The sequence below is a fragment of the Electrophorus electricus genome, chromosome 14 (assembly GCF_041902795.1).
Source record: "Electrophorus electricus isolate QZ-2024a chromosome 14, ASM4190279v1, whole genome shotgun sequence".
Taxonomy (NCBI): domain Eukaryota; kingdom Metazoa; phylum Chordata; class Actinopteri; order Gymnotiformes; family Gymnotidae; genus Electrophorus; species Electrophorus electricus.
This window is the reverse complement of record NC_137510.1, coordinates 21,580,001-21,599,278: the sequence shown is the minus strand read 5'-3', so window position 1 is coordinate 21,599,278 and position 19,278 is coordinate 21,580,001. Positions and strand designations below refer to the sequence as shown.

The 19,278-nt window shown below is 45.3% G+C and overlaps 1 protein-coding gene across 1 annotated transcript in view; it reads left to right on the top strand.

Moving 5' to 3' along the window:
* Positions 1 to 3,705: 3,705 nt before the first annotated feature.
* Positions 3,706 to 19,278, top strand: part of LOC113571162 (immunoglobulin superfamily DCC subclass member 3) — a 19,388-nt gene continuing 3,815 nt past the window's right edge. Inside the window, exons 1-6 of the mRNA XM_026999964.3 lie at positions 3,706 to 3,985; positions 11,544 to 11,849; positions 12,421 to 12,565; positions 12,799 to 12,929; positions 13,078 to 13,215; positions 13,561 to 13,719. Coding sequence (XP_026855765.2) covers positions 3,937 to 3,985; positions 11,544 to 11,849; positions 12,421 to 12,565; positions 12,799 to 12,929; positions 13,078 to 13,215; positions 13,561 to 13,719 — 928 coding nt within the window. The 5' untranslated portion in view covers positions 3,706 to 3,936. The remainder of the gene's footprint in view (positions 3,986 to 11,543; positions 11,850 to 12,420; positions 12,566 to 12,798; positions 12,930 to 13,077; positions 13,216 to 13,560; positions 13,720 to 19,278) is intronic.

Sequence of the window (19,278 nt, the reverse complement as noted above, 5' to 3'; positions counted from 1 at the left end):
AACAGCACAGTTGCCTTTAACAACCTGTTATGTGATGGGTATGTACATTATAAACCTGGATAAAAGCCAGATGGGTACAGTAAACAGGAGCTCTGCATCTACAGACTTGAAACATCCACGCGTTTGGTGCTTATTACGCTTCTCTGTTATCCCGGATTCTCGGGGCACCTTCCAAACGTCTTTGTGTGCCGATTGCGCACAGCTGACCTTTTCAAGCAATACACAGAACATTAAACAAGTGGCCTAATTCCCAAGCAACAACTGAGGAACGTTCCCTCCTCACTGACTCCGGTAAGAGCACGGTTATTATTCTGTTCCAGCTTCTACACCAAAAAAAAAATTAAATAAAATTCCAGGGCAGCCACTTAAAGCAATGATCATGGCCTCTATAAATGCCATTCCGTGAGCATTGTTGTACTCTTGCCAATGTAACCATGTGTCTTCATTGTGGAAAACTGACATGGTGTGCTAGTAGGTGGAGTTTAATAATGACTCCATGGTCAACTAGTTAATTTATGTCTCTTCATTGGATACCTTTCGTGGTGACCAGCCCGGAGTCATCTCCAAACTGAGAACACGGAAATGCTGGAGCTGAACTTGGTCACTCATCTCAATTTGGGGAGTATCCGTGCGTAACAATGATGGAATAAAATGTTCCGTGGAATAAAATGGTACCATCTGTTTGATCTGTTCTCACAGTGGAAAAAGTCAATGCAAGTTTCTTTTTTTAAAAACTATTTCTCAACAATTGGCTGCAACATAAAAACTTATATTTAAAAAATTCTGGTGACCAGGAAAGAGTTTAATTCTGTGGTGCTCCACTGCAGCCCCTGACTCCAGGTTCTCTGGTACACACAGCCCCTCCCTGCCTGGGCCATTCAGAGGGGCACAATAGAGTCAACAGTTTGTGTAAGTAGGTGTGTGAGGACTGCCTGTCAGATGGGTGTGTGTGTGTGTGTGTGTGTGTGAGTAAGATGTAAGAAGCATGTAAGGTGGAAGTAAACCTCCATCAGTACCAGATTAAGTCCCTGTGATCACCATGTGAAACCAACAGCGCTTTTTGTGACTAATAGGATAAAGTCAGGCTGTGTGTCTGACCGTGGGTAACTCACAGCAGCTAGTGCAGTACAACTTCCATCAACAGTTCAACCATATAACCAGTAAAAGGTCTCATTATGCACTGAGAATGCTTAGTGCCAAACGCGACAACTAAAAAACAACTGTAAGAGAATGGTTGATGTTTTTCTAGTGTTGCTTGATGGATCCACTATAAAGATAATGCTCTACACATGCTTTTAAACTTGGATTCATTTATTCATGAACTATTTGTGGATTTATGTTCATTTTGATTGTGTTTCAGTTGAAAGCAAGACAAGTTTATTTATGCAGTAGTTTTCACATGCAGAGGCAATTCAAAGTGCTTCACATAAAAGAATTAAATAGGTTTATTGTATCCTGAGATCTGTCAACCCAGGAAAGTTCTTAACTGTTCAGTTAAGACAGTTCAGTTCAGTTCTTATTCTTTGACTTTCCTAAATTCATTGCTGCCGATAGCAACAACCGACAATGCTCATAAGTGTGTCTAATGCAATGACCATTCGCATTAAAATGCCTTGCCAGTGGAAATGACAAATCCTTAATTTTAATTGTGTGAAGGTGCTCAACAAAACGATCAGCAAGCCTTCTCTTGGTGTCTCCACTGTAAACCTGATTACATCTCCGGCAAGTAATAAAATAGACAACTCCTGCAGTAATGCATGTGGAGAAATGGTTTATAATGAATGATCCTTTCATGCTGGTTATTTTGTTGGCTGTATTAGTACATTTACATATGGCATATCTAGAGGCTTCAGTCCCACAGTTCTTGTCCACACAGTTATTTCATGCTTTTGTGTTGTCTGTTAGGGATTAGTGAAATATCCTTAAAAATGACATGGTCTCTGCATTGCCCTGAAAGATTCTGAAGTGTCTAAGTGTAATGTGTTGTTTGTAGGATGATACGTCAGCACTAGAATTCTACAGATTTAATCATAGGTTGTTTACAGGTCAGTGCATCCTCTGTCTGAACAGGCAACACACAAGCAAAGGCATCATCTATGACTTCCTTTGGAAATCTACAATTATGAAAATATTCATATTTACAAAGTATTTCCATACTTTTCTGCAAATGGGCTTAATAGTGTAATAGTCTTAACAGCAGTGAGTAAGGGATTGAGTTTCTGCATTCCTTGCAATGTGAAAAGTTGTTTAGAACCCCATGGAATGAATGTTATTATTTAACAATCTATATTTTCTAATATAAACTGGTTCCTCCTAGAAATTCAGAAGCTCTTTGTTAAAACAGAATATGAAGATCCTTTGTCATATATATATATATATATATATATATATATATATATATATATATATATATATATATATATATATATATATATATGTGTGTGTGTGTGTGCTGGGGACAGCTCATGATTGATACATCTTAAAGATAAAGAAAGCCACTCAACTTTTTGGAGAACAGGAAAAGACTGCATTCAAATTGCTTGCGGTATTGTATATGTCATAAAAATAAAGTTGTGTGACACTTAATTTTTTTTATAACAATTAGACATTTGGAGTTTGGATTAGAATTTTACTGCCCTACATTCAGGGTGTTTGTTGAGAGGAATGATTGAAAATATTTCACAGACCTCTGAATGAGTGTTGCTACATTAAATAAAGGCCGTGGGTTATTACAGAGAGACAGAATGGAAGGGGGGTCTCTGACTGCTTCTTCGTGCTGTAGTGTAACGTATGGGACTGTGTGCCTCCGACCTCATCCTAATTAGATCCCCTTTTGCGCGTCTTTTAGGCGGAACAGAAGACCACCTAATGAAAAACACACTGCCGGCCTGTTGTTGTGCTTTAAGGGCCCTCGCATTGTGTGTGTAGTGGGCGCCCCGCTGCGTATGTTAATGCCTGTTAATTGGCTGCTCTGTCATGCTGTGCAGCACACAGCGCTCCAACAACAGCCATTGAGCCTCCGCCTCAGACAAGCAGCCTGGGCTACATCAGGTCGCCTCTACATATCCAGCATTCTGACTGAAGCTTGAGAAATACACGTGGCTTGTATGACTGGGTGCATCGTGCACTTCTTAAATATGAGTAGAAAATGTTTTTGAAGATCTTTTAATTAATTCGGTCAAATTATGACATTTCATTAAAGAACCAGTACTGCAGGAAGATGGTGCAGTTATCAATATAGCGTTTATCTGATAAGGTAAACTTTAGATTTGAATAACTTACATGCATTAAAGAAATGCTAAAAACATTTTCTACAATATGATTGCAGTTATAAGAAATTAACATTTTCTCTGTGCTCAGCTAGGACACTAGAATGCGGCCATTCCACATGACCACATGCATGATAATAGTTTTATTCGAGTCAGTCTATCAAATCCAACACAACGATCAAAAGCCAACATTGTTTTGTGGCTTGACTACAACTCTGCAGTGAGGCCCGTTAATACGCGCGCTGTCGGGGAGCATTCGGCGTGCACCGCCCCTTTGTCGCTCCCTGTACTTCCATTGGCTCGTTTACACGGAACGTCCTCTACCGGAGGGCTCCGCTGTGTCGGCGTGCCTTCGTTTGGCTCGGTGTCAGCGGAGCCCACGGCAACGCCGCGTTAATGAAGCTGACGGCGGAGCTGCACGCAATGGTCGAAGCGCGGCGCTCATTCTGAAAGCGAACGAGAACGGGCCGTACACTCTCAGCGGGCGCAGAACATTAAACTGGAGAAATGTTTTTCTAACTTTGCAGGTTCCCTTACCCACTGAAGAGGGATACACGTGCTGGAATATATGTGCTTTGGTTCTTTTTTTCTTCTTCTAAATTTAAACAAATGAAATTCAGGACTTCGGCAGTCTGAACTGACGCTCGTTACGGAATACTTCCAAACCATGAAAATGACCATTGTTTACCTGCTGCTTGCTTTGACCACACTGTCAGGTATATTGTCATATTTATTCATATTGTTATATTTCTTTGATTTTCATTAGAATAGTAAAAATATTAATACATTATGAGACTGATCGAAAAAGCTTTGTCATATGATTCTCAGTGGATATACATAAACCAGTCCAAATGTTCATTAATTTGAATGTTTTCATTAATTATTATTTGGTCTCTGTTTTTGAGTGACACCTGCTCTCTCTCTTTCTCTCTCTCTCTCTCTCTCTCTCTCTCTCTCTCTCTCTCTCTCTATCTATCTATCTATCTATCTATCTATCTAGCTATTTATCATGTGTTATTGTTGACGTCAAGTTCAAGTCTCATGTAGCCTTTCATTCACTCATAAAGTAGCGTTCCTATTATATATGTGTATATAACCTTCAGGCAACATTCTTCTGCTATATTTAAAATTCAACAACATCTTAACGTCACAGCTTAAGCATAAGGGTAATATTATTAATTAATCTAATAGTTTATGGGTCCTTTTGTTAGGGGCGTTTATTTGTGTCTTAGAGGTTTACATCCCAGTTGATGCTAGCGAGGTTATTTGCAAGAGTATGCTGCATTTCACGTTCTCCAGTGTGCTTCTCGTTAATCCTGTTAAGTTTTGCTGCAGCTGATGAGCGTTTGAGAACGAAAGGTTTCTTTATGCTTCCTTGATTTAATTTATATGTATGTTATAGATTCTTGCCAAGAACTTGTCCGCGCGTCGCCTTAGTTGCGCGACACGCGATTCAAGTGTGAAATTATAATACAAATAAAAGCGGGGATAATTTTTTTCTTTCTAAGGATCTAAAAACCAAGCTCATTATAGAGTATATGTAAATTAACCTTCTCGGAGACAGAGCTGTAATTAGAGATAATCTGTGTGCCCAGTAGGCCGTGCGTAATTGCGCACCTTTTTACAGCAGTGGGTCATTACTCTATAACTTTTTTCTTGCAGTCTGAATTGTTGGATTCTTGCTAATTAATGCCAAATGTTCATCAATATGAGATAATTAAGGGAGGTTCCATTAAATATTATGATTGAATATTAATGTGTATTTCTTTGTGCTGGAATCTTAAGAGTAATTTAATTGGCCATGGCTTCTTAAATGAATCTTAAAAATCAAGCTAATTTTCATGACAACTATTGATGTTTAGCTTGATTCAAAGTCTTAAAGTTATTCCATAATTCCTGATAGACTGTTGCTTTTAAAGACTCTAAAAGTATTGATTTTTTCTTCCAGAAAACTCCATTGTTTCAGGGATGTTTCATCATTTAAGTTATAAAACCTTCAATAATAATTTAAATTGAAGAGGACCAGTATTTTTAGCTTGGTCACAGAAATTCATTTAATATACATCTTTTTTTGAAGGTAGGTTTAAGTGGGGAAACAGCAAAAGCCTTTCTCTTATAGATGCGTATTTGTGTTTTAGAGTTCAGGCTGAATTTATGCATGGCATCCAGGATTTGGATTTAAAAGAGCAAGTTCATGGTCATGAGTGACAAGCAGACAGACAGACCTGGGTCAGACAGTCCCTCTGACCCTTAACCCTGACCCCTGTTCCAGCCCTATCACACCACAGCACCCTCATCTCCATAAGACTTGGAAAGGGTTAGGGAGGTAGGAGGCAGAGGGACAGGTAGAGCAGCGGATCTGATTGAGATCTTATTAAAGGGGGCTGTAATCTACACAGCTGCCCTAGACCAACACACAGACACACACACACACACACACACACACACACACACACACACACACACTCACACACACACACACACTCACACACACACACACACACACAGACACACACACACACACACACACTCACACACATACACACACATACACACACACACACACACAGACACACACACACACACAGACACACACACACACACACACACACACGTGCGCACATGCGCACACATCTCACAGGCCCGATGAGGCTACTCTTAATCCAACAAGACTCCCCCCTGGTTCAGGGGGTTAATCCAAAAGATCCACACAGCATGCGTCTCCGGGCCAGTCCAGCAGCCTGTGTGTGTGTGTGTGTGTGTGTGTGTGTGTGTTTGTGTGTGTGTGCATTTGAGTGGGGAGGGGGGACATTGCTTCCATTCTCTCTGCCCTGCAGATCACCCACCCTGCTGCAACACACTCATGAGATGGAGCCGCTCCATGTTTACCAATTAGGGCCAAACTTAATTCAGTGCTGTGGGAACTGATTTGCTGCTGGGAATATGCATTAGGGGCAAACGCTGAGTCCTTTATCACAGAGAAGAACTGGAGGGAAAGGAGTTGCTTCATCATTTAGCAGGTCGTGCAGCACATTTTTGCCTGAAGATGGAGTCATTTCAGTTAGGCAGAAGTTCCAATATACCTCAGAATTGCTGCTATTGCACTCCATAATGCATGCACTGTTCTCTACGTTGTGATGAATACTGCTTAACCGCTTCACTGTACTAGAGAGATTTATATAAGTGCTTCTTGGTGATAGTGAGTATGGTATAGTGGTTTTTAATGCACACATCCCATTTGTAAGACAAGTGTCTTGTGTGTTCTGAGAGTGGCAGCCTTAAGCAGTATCAAGAGATCAGTGCAGAGTACATATTTTAACCCATTGTCATTGTAATGGAACCACGCCGTCCATGTCCACACAGGTGTCCAAGAATAAAGAGTATGTACGGTACATTTTACTGCTCACATCGGCCCTTAAAACTTTATGTCCACGGTCCATGTAGAGCCGGATTCACTCCCCCAGCACAGTGATATTTTTGACTGGGGTTAGTGTGACTAAGTGCGATGGATGAAATTTCTGGAACAGTTGGGTGGAGACCAGTGATCCTAATATGATGATTTTCGCTGTCCATTGCTTTTTGTGTGGTTCATATCTAGTAAGTGAAATGCTATTGCACTTGAAAAAGCATGACAGTCATCAAAGTCTTAATGGAAGATCTGTAGAGTCCATATCTACAGATTGGGTCAACTCTATAATAAGCTAATACCATTTCAATTACTCCAACTGTACCCACTCCCTCTAATTGTGTGTTAATTTAATTACCCTCCAACAAGTCCCAGGGGGTAGTAAGGAGGATGTAAGTGCATGTGCCGGAGGTAATTTGGCCAACACCTCAAACGGAATTGCACGTGTGTCTTATGCACACACATTCCCCCATTTGGCTTGCACCCATTAATGAGCATCCCTCGCTAAACAATGCGTATGAACTGTGAATTTGGGTGCCTGCACTGGCAGAAAAGGAGCATGAGTCTGCTCGCCAGAGAGAGGAGTTAACTCCCATTAAGGAGACAATAGGCCTGCCGTGGGCTCCCCGGCTCCTGCTGGGTGGAGACACTGAACTCCTCAGACGGAGTCTCTCTGTACCGAGCCATAGAGGCCGCGGCGCTGTGTCTGTCTGCCCCGAGACCGACGTAGGCTCGGGAGGCACCACCGCGGGTGAATGCGGCAGCAGGCTGTAGTGGCTCATTCTATGCATCAGACTATAAAACATTTACAGCAGGGGCCATAAAGGAAGATTTAATGACCCAGCACAATATACTGTATTTCACACTGTTTTAACTCCCCTGGGTTTGGTTCTGGCCCACCCTTTGTCTTCAGGCTTGCCTCACATCACTTCAGTAGGCCTACACAATACACATAAATGTTTTTCTTTTTGAGGTATATTCCCAGTTTTTCAAGGATAAGGTACTTTAACTTGACTTTTGGTATAATCCTGCTGTCATAACACCTGGGGCATTCTGGGTACTGTTGTGCATCTAATGTCTAGATCTATTTAAACAGTAACTGTTTAGCCTTTTAAAGCAGTTGACCTAAAGCATGACATTGAAAAACAAACAAACACAGCTTTGTGAATCAATCTTTGAATCTTTCTTCTAGTAGCCTGGGGGCCCAAAACTTTGCTTATGTCTTCCTTTACACATAGGCAGTGGCTCACAGAGCTTCAGAGAGATGTAGAGAAACATTTCAATTTAGATTTTTTTCAGCACAATTTCATTTGTCTGTCCGAGCCGCTGCAGACATTAAAAAGGCTACCAATAAGGGGATTTAGCCATGTTTGCCCTATCCGTGTTACCCTGGACCTATGTGTGTGTGTGTGTGTGTGTGTGTGTGTGTGTGTGTGTGTGTGTGTGTGTGTGTGTGTGTGTGTGTGTGTGTGCGCGTGCACGCAAGTGTGTTTGTTGGTGGTGGTGGGGGGATCAGAACGAAAAACAACCACAGTCACAAAGTGTGAAGTTCATGGCCAGCCTTTAGGACAATAAACTAAAGAAAGGGGTCTATACTTTGGTTTGGTTATCGAACACAAGCTGCTCCCTCTTCGTTGCCCCGCACCCACTCTCTCATGACCTTTAGGAGCTAGGGTCACCGTCTGCCCATGGGGGTGGGGGATGGCGGGGATCCCTCTGTTCAGGGTGAAACTCCAAAGTCCCCTGCTCGTTAATGACACCCAGATGGGAGGTGAATTTATCCCCAAACTCGCTCTCCCAGTCACACGCGGGGCCAGGAGGTCCAATAGCACTTTACGAGTGGAGATGGGCTCTCTATTGTGGGCGCGACAAATACAGATGGGGCCGTAAGCATAACTAAGTGGCTCTAATTTAACAAAGGCGCCATTGTTGCCGACACGATCACTGCATTCGGGAAAAGTTATACCAGCAATACAATTCAAATAAATAGTACAACTTATAAAATGCGTCCAAAAAATCTCTCTTTACATGTTCTAACAAAAACCTTATATTTTAGTCGATACCAAAATGAGTAGAGAGATGGTAAATTAGTCAGAGCCGTTGTGTTAAAATGGTACTAATTTGACTCAGAATCTTACTGCTGCCCTGGCTGTATCATGGTCGCGCAGCTTCTAAAGCCTTGGTAGAGGTAAAGCTCTTTAGATGCAAGCAGCTTACGTTCACTGCCTATAGAGACTCTCATGTCCAGGTGCTAGAGAAACTCTAGCAGGCAGCATGCATGAGAGCTCTGCCTAACCTCAGAAGCTGTGACAGAAATAAAATGCTTATTCTGTTTTCGTAGTCCGTTGCGATCCTCTCCAGCTAAAACCCAGCACGCGGCCTTGGCGGATGTGCACCACACTCTAGGTGGAAGCAGACGAGCTGGCTGCGTTTGTTAAGGAGGCCTTAATTTGCAGCACCACCGAGGCCAGAGGCACGCCACGAAGTGCAGCCGATTCACTCCCCAAGCTCTTTGTGTCATGCACACAGCAGGTGCTGGAGGAGAGCCAAGCGCCTGAGAGGCACGCGGAGCCCCGAAGCCATGGCCACAGCTCTGCGGTGACAGTGCGACGAAGACTTTGATGATGATAGCGATTTACCTGGCGCTGCCGCACAAGTGTGCTGGTTATAGCGTGCGGCGGCTCAGGGGTGGTTGCAGGCCGGCTTTACGCATATGAATGGAGATGAATGGAGATGAGGGGAGATTACTGAGATATGGACAAATGAAACCAGAAGCTGGGCTGGTACTGCAGAAGTAGGGGTGAGACGGTGATGTTGATGTTGATGTTGATGATGATGATGATGATAAAGATGATGAGGAAGATGAAGAGGGTCAGGCAGAGGTTCAATCTGGACGACTGCATCGTTAAAAGGGGTCAGCCGTCAGAGGAGACGAGAGGGGACAGGCTCTCAATTTTACAACTCGGCCTGTTCAAGTTCAAGTACATCTGGAGTGTTTTGTTGTGTTTTTAGGGGACAGCTGAGAGAGGGAGATTTCGGGGTGTGCCTTAGAGAAACACCCAGTGGTGGCACCCCAAATAAGATAGGGGAGAATTGGGGGGGTGGGGGGGGGGTGAGCGTGTCTGTGGCGGCGCAGGGACGGGGCGAGGTTTGAGTGATCGGGTGGCATGGGAAAGTCACCCCCAAGTTCAAGTGAAAAGGGGAAAACGCGGTGGGGGCAGGGAGAGAAGGCAGATGGTTCCACAGTGAAGGGTGGGGGTGGGTGGGTGGGGGGGTGTGGCGGGGCGGCGGAACTAGGGGGATGAGGGTGGAGGGGCAGTTATAATGTGGTGGGAGCGAAGACGGAGTGCTATCACTGGTCTACCCCCGAACCCCCAAACCATGCGACCCCATCCCCTTCTTCCTCCATCCCTCTCCCCACCACTTCTGCCATCGCTGCAGCTCTCGCTGCATGAATGGCTCCGCGCTATTGGACAGCATTGTGCGCCTGTTTTTGGGGTGATGGAGAGGGATTGTGGCGGGAGGGGGTGGGGGACACTAACAGAGCCATCAATCAGACTGGGGAAAGTCAAGTGCAAGTTCAGATGAGATGAATAGCCTGGAGCAGTCCCTCTTCAGCCAGTCTTTGGCCCCTCCTGCGCTGTTGTTCCCAACTTTCTCATGCGAACACCCCACAGACGCCAGAGGGAATGAAGCTGTCATCGGGGCACTCTGAGGTTGCCAGATAGGGACAGCAGCGTCCCCTGCGTATTGGACAGTAATGGTTTTGGAATTACAGGGCTATAAGATATGGGAACTCACCCTGCATCACTGATGCCATCTAGCTCATACGATAATATAGTGCGAGCTACAACCGCTTGATTTCCCCTCTTTCCGCTTCTTTTACTGGTTTATATACCTTGACTGTAACTTGGCAACCTGTTCAATGATATTCATTGCAAGCAAAGCCTCTTAATGTGCCACCGCACAAATTTTAATCGATATGTATGCACTGATCTGAAAATTCTGGACAAAGTGTACTAGAAAACATGTCCATATCCTGTATGTGAGATGGATTAAATACTGATGCAAATTTACTTCTGTTTAACTGGTGCTAAAAAAGAAGCATTCCACTCCCCCTGCAATGAGGGATATGGGATGACTTTACATGGGCTAAATAATTATTCATTGTATTGACACTACTTACAGAATCTGACAAATCCCAGCATCACACTCCTACCCAAATGGTGTTTGTAAGGAATTCTTTCAGTCTGCTACCTCAACAATTTACTGAATGTCTTTAATACAGTACGTGTCATAGTTCGCTCGTTACCTCGCGGCAGATAAACGAGCAGTGATGTCAGCGTTGATGTTAAAGCACGCTCTCTGAGCCATTACAGGAGTAGGAGGTGTCGCTCTCTCCCTGGCCCTCGTTTTCAGCGTGCCCTTTCCGGGATTTACAGCTCCATAAAGTTGGGTCTGCGCGAACAGGCCCACCCAGAGACGAAGCCTCTAACCTCCACACTGACTACCTAACTCCCACCGTAGTGTGGCTGACTTCCGTAAAAACTGGAAAAATGAGCGACCCTCACACAGTGAAATGTCCGATGTCACCTGTTTAATGATGTCATCTTTTCTCCATCAGCTCACCGCCATGCTCCATGATGTGCCATATTTGTAATTATCATCCTCATCTTCATCATTACCTCCATCATCATCTTCACCGTGAAGGAGTCTTATCGTTCTCCACCCTCTTCATCTCAACATTTGCAGGACATCTTCCTCTTTGTCTTCATCGTGATATTTGTAAGCATCTGTCGGCCGTTTCAGATCGATAGGTAAGGTGAGCTTTACGCCATATGATCATTCAGCTCTACTTTCCGCCTCAGGTTTGGGCGGAGCTTCCGAGCTGGCCTTCATCAAGGAGCCCAGCGATGTCATTGCTGTGCGGGATCGCCCCTTGATGTTGGACTGTGAGGTGGAGGGGGAGGGGCCTATCACTATTACGTGGAGGCGGAATGGCATGCCCATCACTACGGGCACCAGGATGGCCGTGCTGGACAGCGGCATGCTCCTGATCCGGAATTTCCAGAAGCGGCGCGAGAGCAACGAGACGGACGCGGGAGAGTACGAGTGTGCGGTGCGCAACCGCTATGGCATGCTGGTCAGCCGCAAGGCGCGGGTGCAGCTGGCATGTGAGTGGCCCTCTGTGGAAATGCTTCAGCCAAGGATTCAGTACCTCTTCATTTCTGTTACAAAGGGCGTCACTTTTTATGGGGTTTCCTGGGGTCTGACCACTTGGCTGAATCGGTCTTGTACATTTGTGCTTGCCAAATGGAATGCGAAAGATAGCTTTACACTTTCGGTACTGGAATGTATGGGAAGCTAAGCTGTGCTTTGTTCTCCTGGCCTTATTGTGGTTAATGCTTTACAGCACTGTAATGCAATAGATTTCACCTAGAGACCCTTTAATACCTGATAACCCCTCTTTCTGCTACCTCGCTCCCTCTCTCGTTTCCTTTCGCTCGGACTGACCTCTCTGGCTCTGTTGGGTCCCCCATTAGGCCAGAGGTTACCATGGGTACCACTCTCCCTCTGAAAGCTCTGCCTCCATTATTGATCCTCAGGTCTCCTGGTGTTAGTTTGCCAGTGGAAAACCACTCAAAGCAGCTTTTACTGCATGTTTCAAGGGAGGATACGGAGAAGGTGGATCCTTGAAGATATGTCATGTTTGTTTTTGTTTTCTGTTTTTATTGCTTCTCTCAGCGCTTGCCAAGTTTCACACTCACCCCGAGTCCATGGCCGTGGACGAGGGTGGGGTGGCACGTCTGCACTGTGCTGTTAATGGAATTCCTGAGGCGACCATCACCTGGGAGAGGAACAGGACCACACTCAGCACAGATGAGGACAGGTTAAACACACTTATGCACACTGCCCTTATACCTCCTATATCGGTCCTCCTGGATGCAGACAATTATGAATACACTCATCCCACACACCAACAACACACACAAACTGCATTACACATCTTCTGTCTCCTGAATATAGACCACCAATTATAACCAGACACACTAAAATACCAATTAATATGCTGCTCAAGTATAAGATAACTGTTTTATGGTGATGATGTCTCTTTCTCTTTAGGTACACTCTGCTGCCTAATGGTATTCTGCAGATCACTGGTGTTTGTCATGCAGACAGCGGACTGTATCGCTGCGTGGCCAGAAACATTGCGAACACACGTTACAGTAACGAGGCCCAACTCACTGTCACTGGTGAGACCAGCAACAATACTAACTTGTATATCTGACACCTACACATCAGAACACGTCTTAGCCATTGGTGACATTGCAGTCCTCTTTCAGCCATTCTGTTCCCCTCTCCTCCCTCATGCCTTCCCTTACCCTCGCTCTCTTTTCACAGTGGCGACTCCTCGTGCCTATAAGGAGCCTGTGATTCTCTCTGGTCCTCAGAATCTCACTATCAACATCCATCAAACGGCCATCTTGGAGTGTATCGCTACGGGCAACCCACGGCCCATTGTATCCTGGAGTCGGCTGGGTAAGGGTAACATTTTTGTCTTCACTCTTCCTGCCGCACAAATACTTAGGCTACCGGGAAGACTCCAAAGCCGGAGGGAACGTCTTTATCTGCTAGAGAGGTATTGCAAACCTGTTGCATAGTATGATGGTTGAGTTATGGAGTATCTGTCCTCCATAACGACTTGATCTGCAGTGTTTTATTGTGGGGTGGACCTGTGGTGATATGCTGTAGAGTGGACAGCATGGTGGACCGTATGTGGGGACATATCTGTCACAGTATGCAAGAATCTGTGATCGTGTTGGCTTTTTATAATTCATTCAAGTCTCCTCTCTTTCACTTCCTGTGTATGTGTGTGTCTCCCAGATGGACGCTCTATTGGCGTAGAGGGCATCCAAGTATTGGGCACGGGTAATCTGATCATCTCAGACGTCTCCCTGCAGCACTCTGGGGTGTATGTGTGCTCAGCCAACAGACCAGGTACCAGGATGAGACGTACAGCCCTGGGTCGCCTGGTGGTGCAAGGTAAGGATAGCATGCCAGCCTTGTATCTCCACCTTTTGCCCAGTATCTCAAGGCTCAGGGTCAGTGGAGGAGAGTAACCAAAAATTGTACTCTAGTTGAAGTATCGTTATTTAAAATTAATAATTACTCAAGTAGAAGTACAAGCATTCTGATTATTACTTAAGTAAGAAAGTATATAGTACAAAGACTACTCAAGTAGTGAGTTATTGTTATTATCATCGGTCATTTAATAATCAAAACTAAAAAGACAGCCTGAATTGGACCTAACACAAAAGAAGGGTGCGGTCAGTTTTGTGCCAATAGCAAAAAGTTTTGATTTGTTAGCTAGTTAGTCAGTTAACTTAATAACCTATACCATGTGTTATAGTTAACTAGTTACATGAGCTTTTTTAATATCGCTTAGATGTTTACATGAGCGTAACAAGCATCACAGTGGATTTGGTGATTCATTTGTGATTAGCACAATTTGTGGAAACACTATGGGGTTTTGTCGAAGGCTTTTCTGTTTTGTAATTTGGTAGCGTTAGCTAGCCACTGTTTTTCTGTAATGTGTCATGTTGTCAAATTACAGCATTTAATATTGATACATACCAATCAAAATGATTTAAAATATAACGTCAGGAATGTAGATGAATACACCTATTCCTCACACAGCCAGCATCCGCTAAGTTTTATTAATGCCCGCGTTATCCACAATTAGCCAACGAAACATAAAATCTTACGTGTTTTTGGTATCGGTTAAGAAACTATCTTTCGTGTTCATAAAACCGAACCTTATCAGTTGGATTCTCCTATCTCCACTAAAAGCACTGAGCATAACATGGATGTTAAATCGTCTCAAATCATTTGCAGCCTAAGCCAGTGAACGAAGTGTCTCTGTGCCTTTTAGCCGTGTTGCACGGAACAACTAAGTCTACAGTACAGCGGTAACCTTGGCCATTCCAGTGTACCGTTTTCCTCAGATGTGGATAGGCTTTCCAACACAATGGCTTCCCATTACTTCTTTTATGTAGGAGAACACAACCACTGAGATGAACGGTAGCACTTCTGAGGTTTGAATCACCCACATTCACCACAAGTGAATAAACCCTTTCGTATGCGGTTCTACATGTAGTTAGTTACGTTTAGAGTTCGAATGTTTTGTCAATGCAATGACAATTAAATTAGTGCACTGAAATTAGAGTGCAGTGCCCAGCAGTGTAACAGAGTAACAGTGCCTGAAGGATGTGGATGGTGTTGGTTGGATAGAAAAGCTTGTTATGGAGCTCACTTCTCTGATGGCACTGGGGATAGAAGCTGTTTGTTAGCCTTTATGTACATGTCCTGATGGACCCATAGCGCTTTCCAGAGGGTAGTATGGTGAGGAGGTTGTGGTCTCTGAGAGTGTTTGTGGTCTGGCTCAGACATTGTGTGCTGTAGATATCCTACAGCACAGGCAGCTGTGTGCTGTAGATCCTCCCGTCTGATTTGATGCATCTCTGGAGAGCCTTTATGAGACAGCATGGATTTCATTCCCTTTTTAGAAATGGGTCAGTGAACTACTGTTAGCTAGGTGTTTGCTAATCTCCCATTACCGGAGGCACTTGTGAGCTCTAGACACTTGCCCCATGGAGCCTGGCCATGAAACAAAATTGGCTCTTGGCAAACCTGATTGGTTCTGCGTGTCCGTCCCTACAACCAAAACATTCAGCAATCTGTTAATTCTTTGCACTTGTGAATATATACACATACATATGCCCACCTACCCAACACACACACACACACACACGCAATGATGTGTGTGTGTGTGAGGATAAATGAAAGAAGGTTGATGCTTTTGGGCAGACTAGATTAACCGGGCCCGGGCCTGGCCATGACCTCCGGGCTCACACCCTTCCCCCTACTAACTCTGACCCCCTGCACAGATGCACAGACGCACACACACACACACGCACACACACACACACACACACACACACACACACAAACAGACACGCGCTCAACTCATAATGAAAGAGTAGGGCTCCAGCTGGATTCTGATAATGGGCTATATGCCACTCCACTGTGTATTACCCTCCCTGCCTCCAACACTGGGGTCCCTTAAACACTGCAGTCAGACAGCATTAGAATGATCGTAATGCTCATACAACACCACCGCATCTGAATGGCTGTGACTGTATAGAACTGCTGGACTGAACCGGCTACTATACTCACAGGGTCATGATTCAGTGAACCTACTGATGATGTTTATAATGAAAGTACACTTTGGTCAATTCCATGATATCTTCCAAGGCTAAACATACAGTAAAGGGGAGACAGCGCATCCTTTGTGATAGAGGCCACCCACCTTTATACGCTGAGCTCACTCAATCAGTTCCTCCCTCTATCACTGTCTTTCCATCAGAGGTGCTTGGTGAAGCTGCTTAATCCATTCATCCATTGATCCGGTATAGGGACAAAGAAACCTGACACCTAGATTTAAGCGGAGGGCTCTATGCGCACACCTCTTCCTCCTGGCTGTGCTGTCTCTGGCTTCTACTTGTATTTTTTCCTATTATGCTATTTGTGTTCCCAGTCAGACACATGCCATATGCAGCCAGGCAAACTAGAACAGTTTGGTAGATAACGACATTTAAAGCACTTTAAAAGTGTATTATTGAAGGTTGTGCCTAAAGCTGTGTCTAAACTCCATGGGTTTTGTAAGTTTTGTAAGGTTGTCTCAAAAAGCTTTAATATCCTAAACTTTTTACCCCACATTAAGAGCATCTTGTTTTAACGTCACAGAAACCGACATAATGACATTTTGACCTGCAACAGTATGGCGCACACACAGCGTAATCTCTGTTCCCTGTTCACATTAAACTAAACTGATTTGAAGATTCTTATTTCCATTTCCTTTTTAAAAGTTCATAGTTTACAGTTGCATCCCAGTCATCTGTGTCCATTTCAGGCATTTGTGTGAACGCGTAGCCATGTTTCATGTGTAGTATAAAACGCAGTGTTGGTGCTGCATAGATGGATGCAGAGGTACTGATGCAGGTGCTGCATGTAAGCGCAGTTTAAACTGGTTGTCCGGTCCTCTCGTCCATCCCATCATGCCATCTGCTTGCGGTTCCCAGGCTGCTGCTCTTCTCCTGACCCCTGTACTTGAGCTTGAGCAGCTCCTGCGCGTCCTGCTTCCTCCAGGCTCATGTAGGTGGGGTTCGCATATGATGGGAGTATGGAAATGAGAGTTAGTCACACGCTGGCCTGCGCTGGCCCGCGTCGGCCCGCGTCGACCTCGTCTGCCCTCTCCCCTGGGCTGGGCCCGTCTGACGTTGTCTGCGACAGAGCTGGGCGTATGTGGCTCGTGCTGCCTGAGACAATAGGTGACCGTCTGTGGAGAAAGAAAGAACGAGACAGAGAAATGTGGTAATCTGTCAGCCTGGTTAAGACTGCAAAGAAAATAAAAGTTAGATAATGCAACAGATCAGATTTGTCTCATACATTTAAAAATGATTTTTCATTCATTTCACAGATAGAGACACAAATACAATGGTTTGAAAACTGTTAGAATGACATTTATAATAAAGATGATAAAACATTTCAATTGGTCCACCTGAATGTTTTCTATGAATCATTTTGGCATATAACAAAAGCTAATTAAATAAGTGAACAATTTCTCTGTGATTTCTCAGTGCAAAGTGATTTCTAATACTATACCACTATATGTAGGATAGGTATCCATAAACAGAAACTTAGGTAAAGATCTAGGATGTAGGATTATGTCGGATTTTCGGGGTTTTTTGGGTGAGAGGGAAAGAATAAGGCATAAGTGCCGAGCCAGGGTCCAAGCGAAAAGGTGGAGCACTGCTGGAACCAGACAATGAGAGCACCGAAGAATAGCAGAGGGGAGGGCGGGGCGGGGCGGGGCCGAATAAATGTGTCTCAGTGAAGAATCACCTCTCACCTCTGACCCCTGACCCTATCCCAGCAGGCCCCTAAGAAATGGTGCATGTTAAGGATGGGGGTGGGAGTGTGTGTGGGTGGGTGTGATGGGGGCTGGTGCTCTGGTGCAAGAGGCAGTGACGCTCAGCTGGGTCGTGTGGGGCTCCGGGCCGGAGGTGCTGGCGAGGTGGGGTGGGGTGGGGGGGTGTCCCGCGGGGACGGCTGGTGCTCCTGGTCTTCGGGGATGTGCAGGCAGCAGGCAGGCCACCAGCAGCACAGAGACACGCACATGGACGGTTTAGACGGGCGAGCCAGCCGAGCGGGTCCGCCGGGTTTGCACGGTGGCTCTCTGTCCAACTCGCTCCGCTTTGCCTGCGCTGCGCTGCCCTTCAACAAATCTCCCATTCAAGCTTCGTCCACAAAAGCAGACGGGCCGAAAGGGGTGTCTGTGCAGCACAGTAACGAGGCTCACACACCATCCAGTGCGTCTGTTTGCCAAGCACTCAGCTCTTCAGAGTTAATGCTCTTTCTTAAATACTAGTGTGAAGAGCTCTTTGGGCCACTGGGCAAGATTGATAGGATGGATTTATTACAAGAATACCCCACCACCGCCACACACACACACTCCATGCTGCCATTAAAATGAGCTCTGAACACACATACACACACTGGACTCAGTGTATTCTTTGCACTTCAACCGAGGTTAGTGCATGTACAGCTAGTTGAGTGGGTCCCTATTCACATACACAATAAGCTTTGGGAGGAGAAACGGAAAAACGGCACATCTCACCCTCTCTCTCCTTCTTTCATCCTCCCTCTCTCACCCCCTCACTGCCTCTCTCACCCCCTCACCCCCTCTCTCACTCTCTCACTCCCTCACTCCTTCTCTCACCCCTCACTCCCTCTCTCACTCCCTCTCTCACCCCCTCACTCCCTCACTCCCTTTCTCACCCTCTCTCACTCTCTCACTCCCTCACTCCCTCTCTCACCCCCTCTCTCACTCCCTCACTCCCTCTCTCACCCTCTCACTCCCTCACTCCCTCTCTCACCCCCTCTCTCACCCCCTCACTCCCTCTCTCACTCCCTCTCTCTTCTCCTCTCTTTCTTTCTCTCGGTGCACTGTGTAAAAACACTCCTGCCTTTCCGACAGCCATCGTGCAGTAAAACAAATGTATGCATGTGTGTGTGTTTGCATTTTGCTGTTTTCACCAACATTTTGCTGGAATATTCCGAACGTGCATTGAAATTGAACTACTCTCTGACCTCACTAAAACAGATTTGGCCCTCGGGGGGGGGGGGGGGGGGGTCTGAGAGAGAGACTCGGAGAGACATGAACCCCATCCTGCCAGTGATTAATGGCTGCTTCCCCCACCCCCACACTTCCAGCTGACCCGTCAAGTCCTGACAGGGCTCGGAGACCCGGCGGGTCCGTCCTGGTCCACCAGGCTGTGAGAGGCTGGAGTTCAGGGCCGTGGCGTCTGACAGCTGCGGCTCTCACCCTTAGCACAGACATCAGAGGGGCAGTGTTGCTGCCAGTTTTTACCGTCTAAACTGGCCAATGGAAAATTTGTTCTTGGATGTAGAAATTGATGTACCTTTTTAATGTAACAAAGGGCCAAAGGTAATTTAAGGCAACAAAGGGCCAAATGTCAT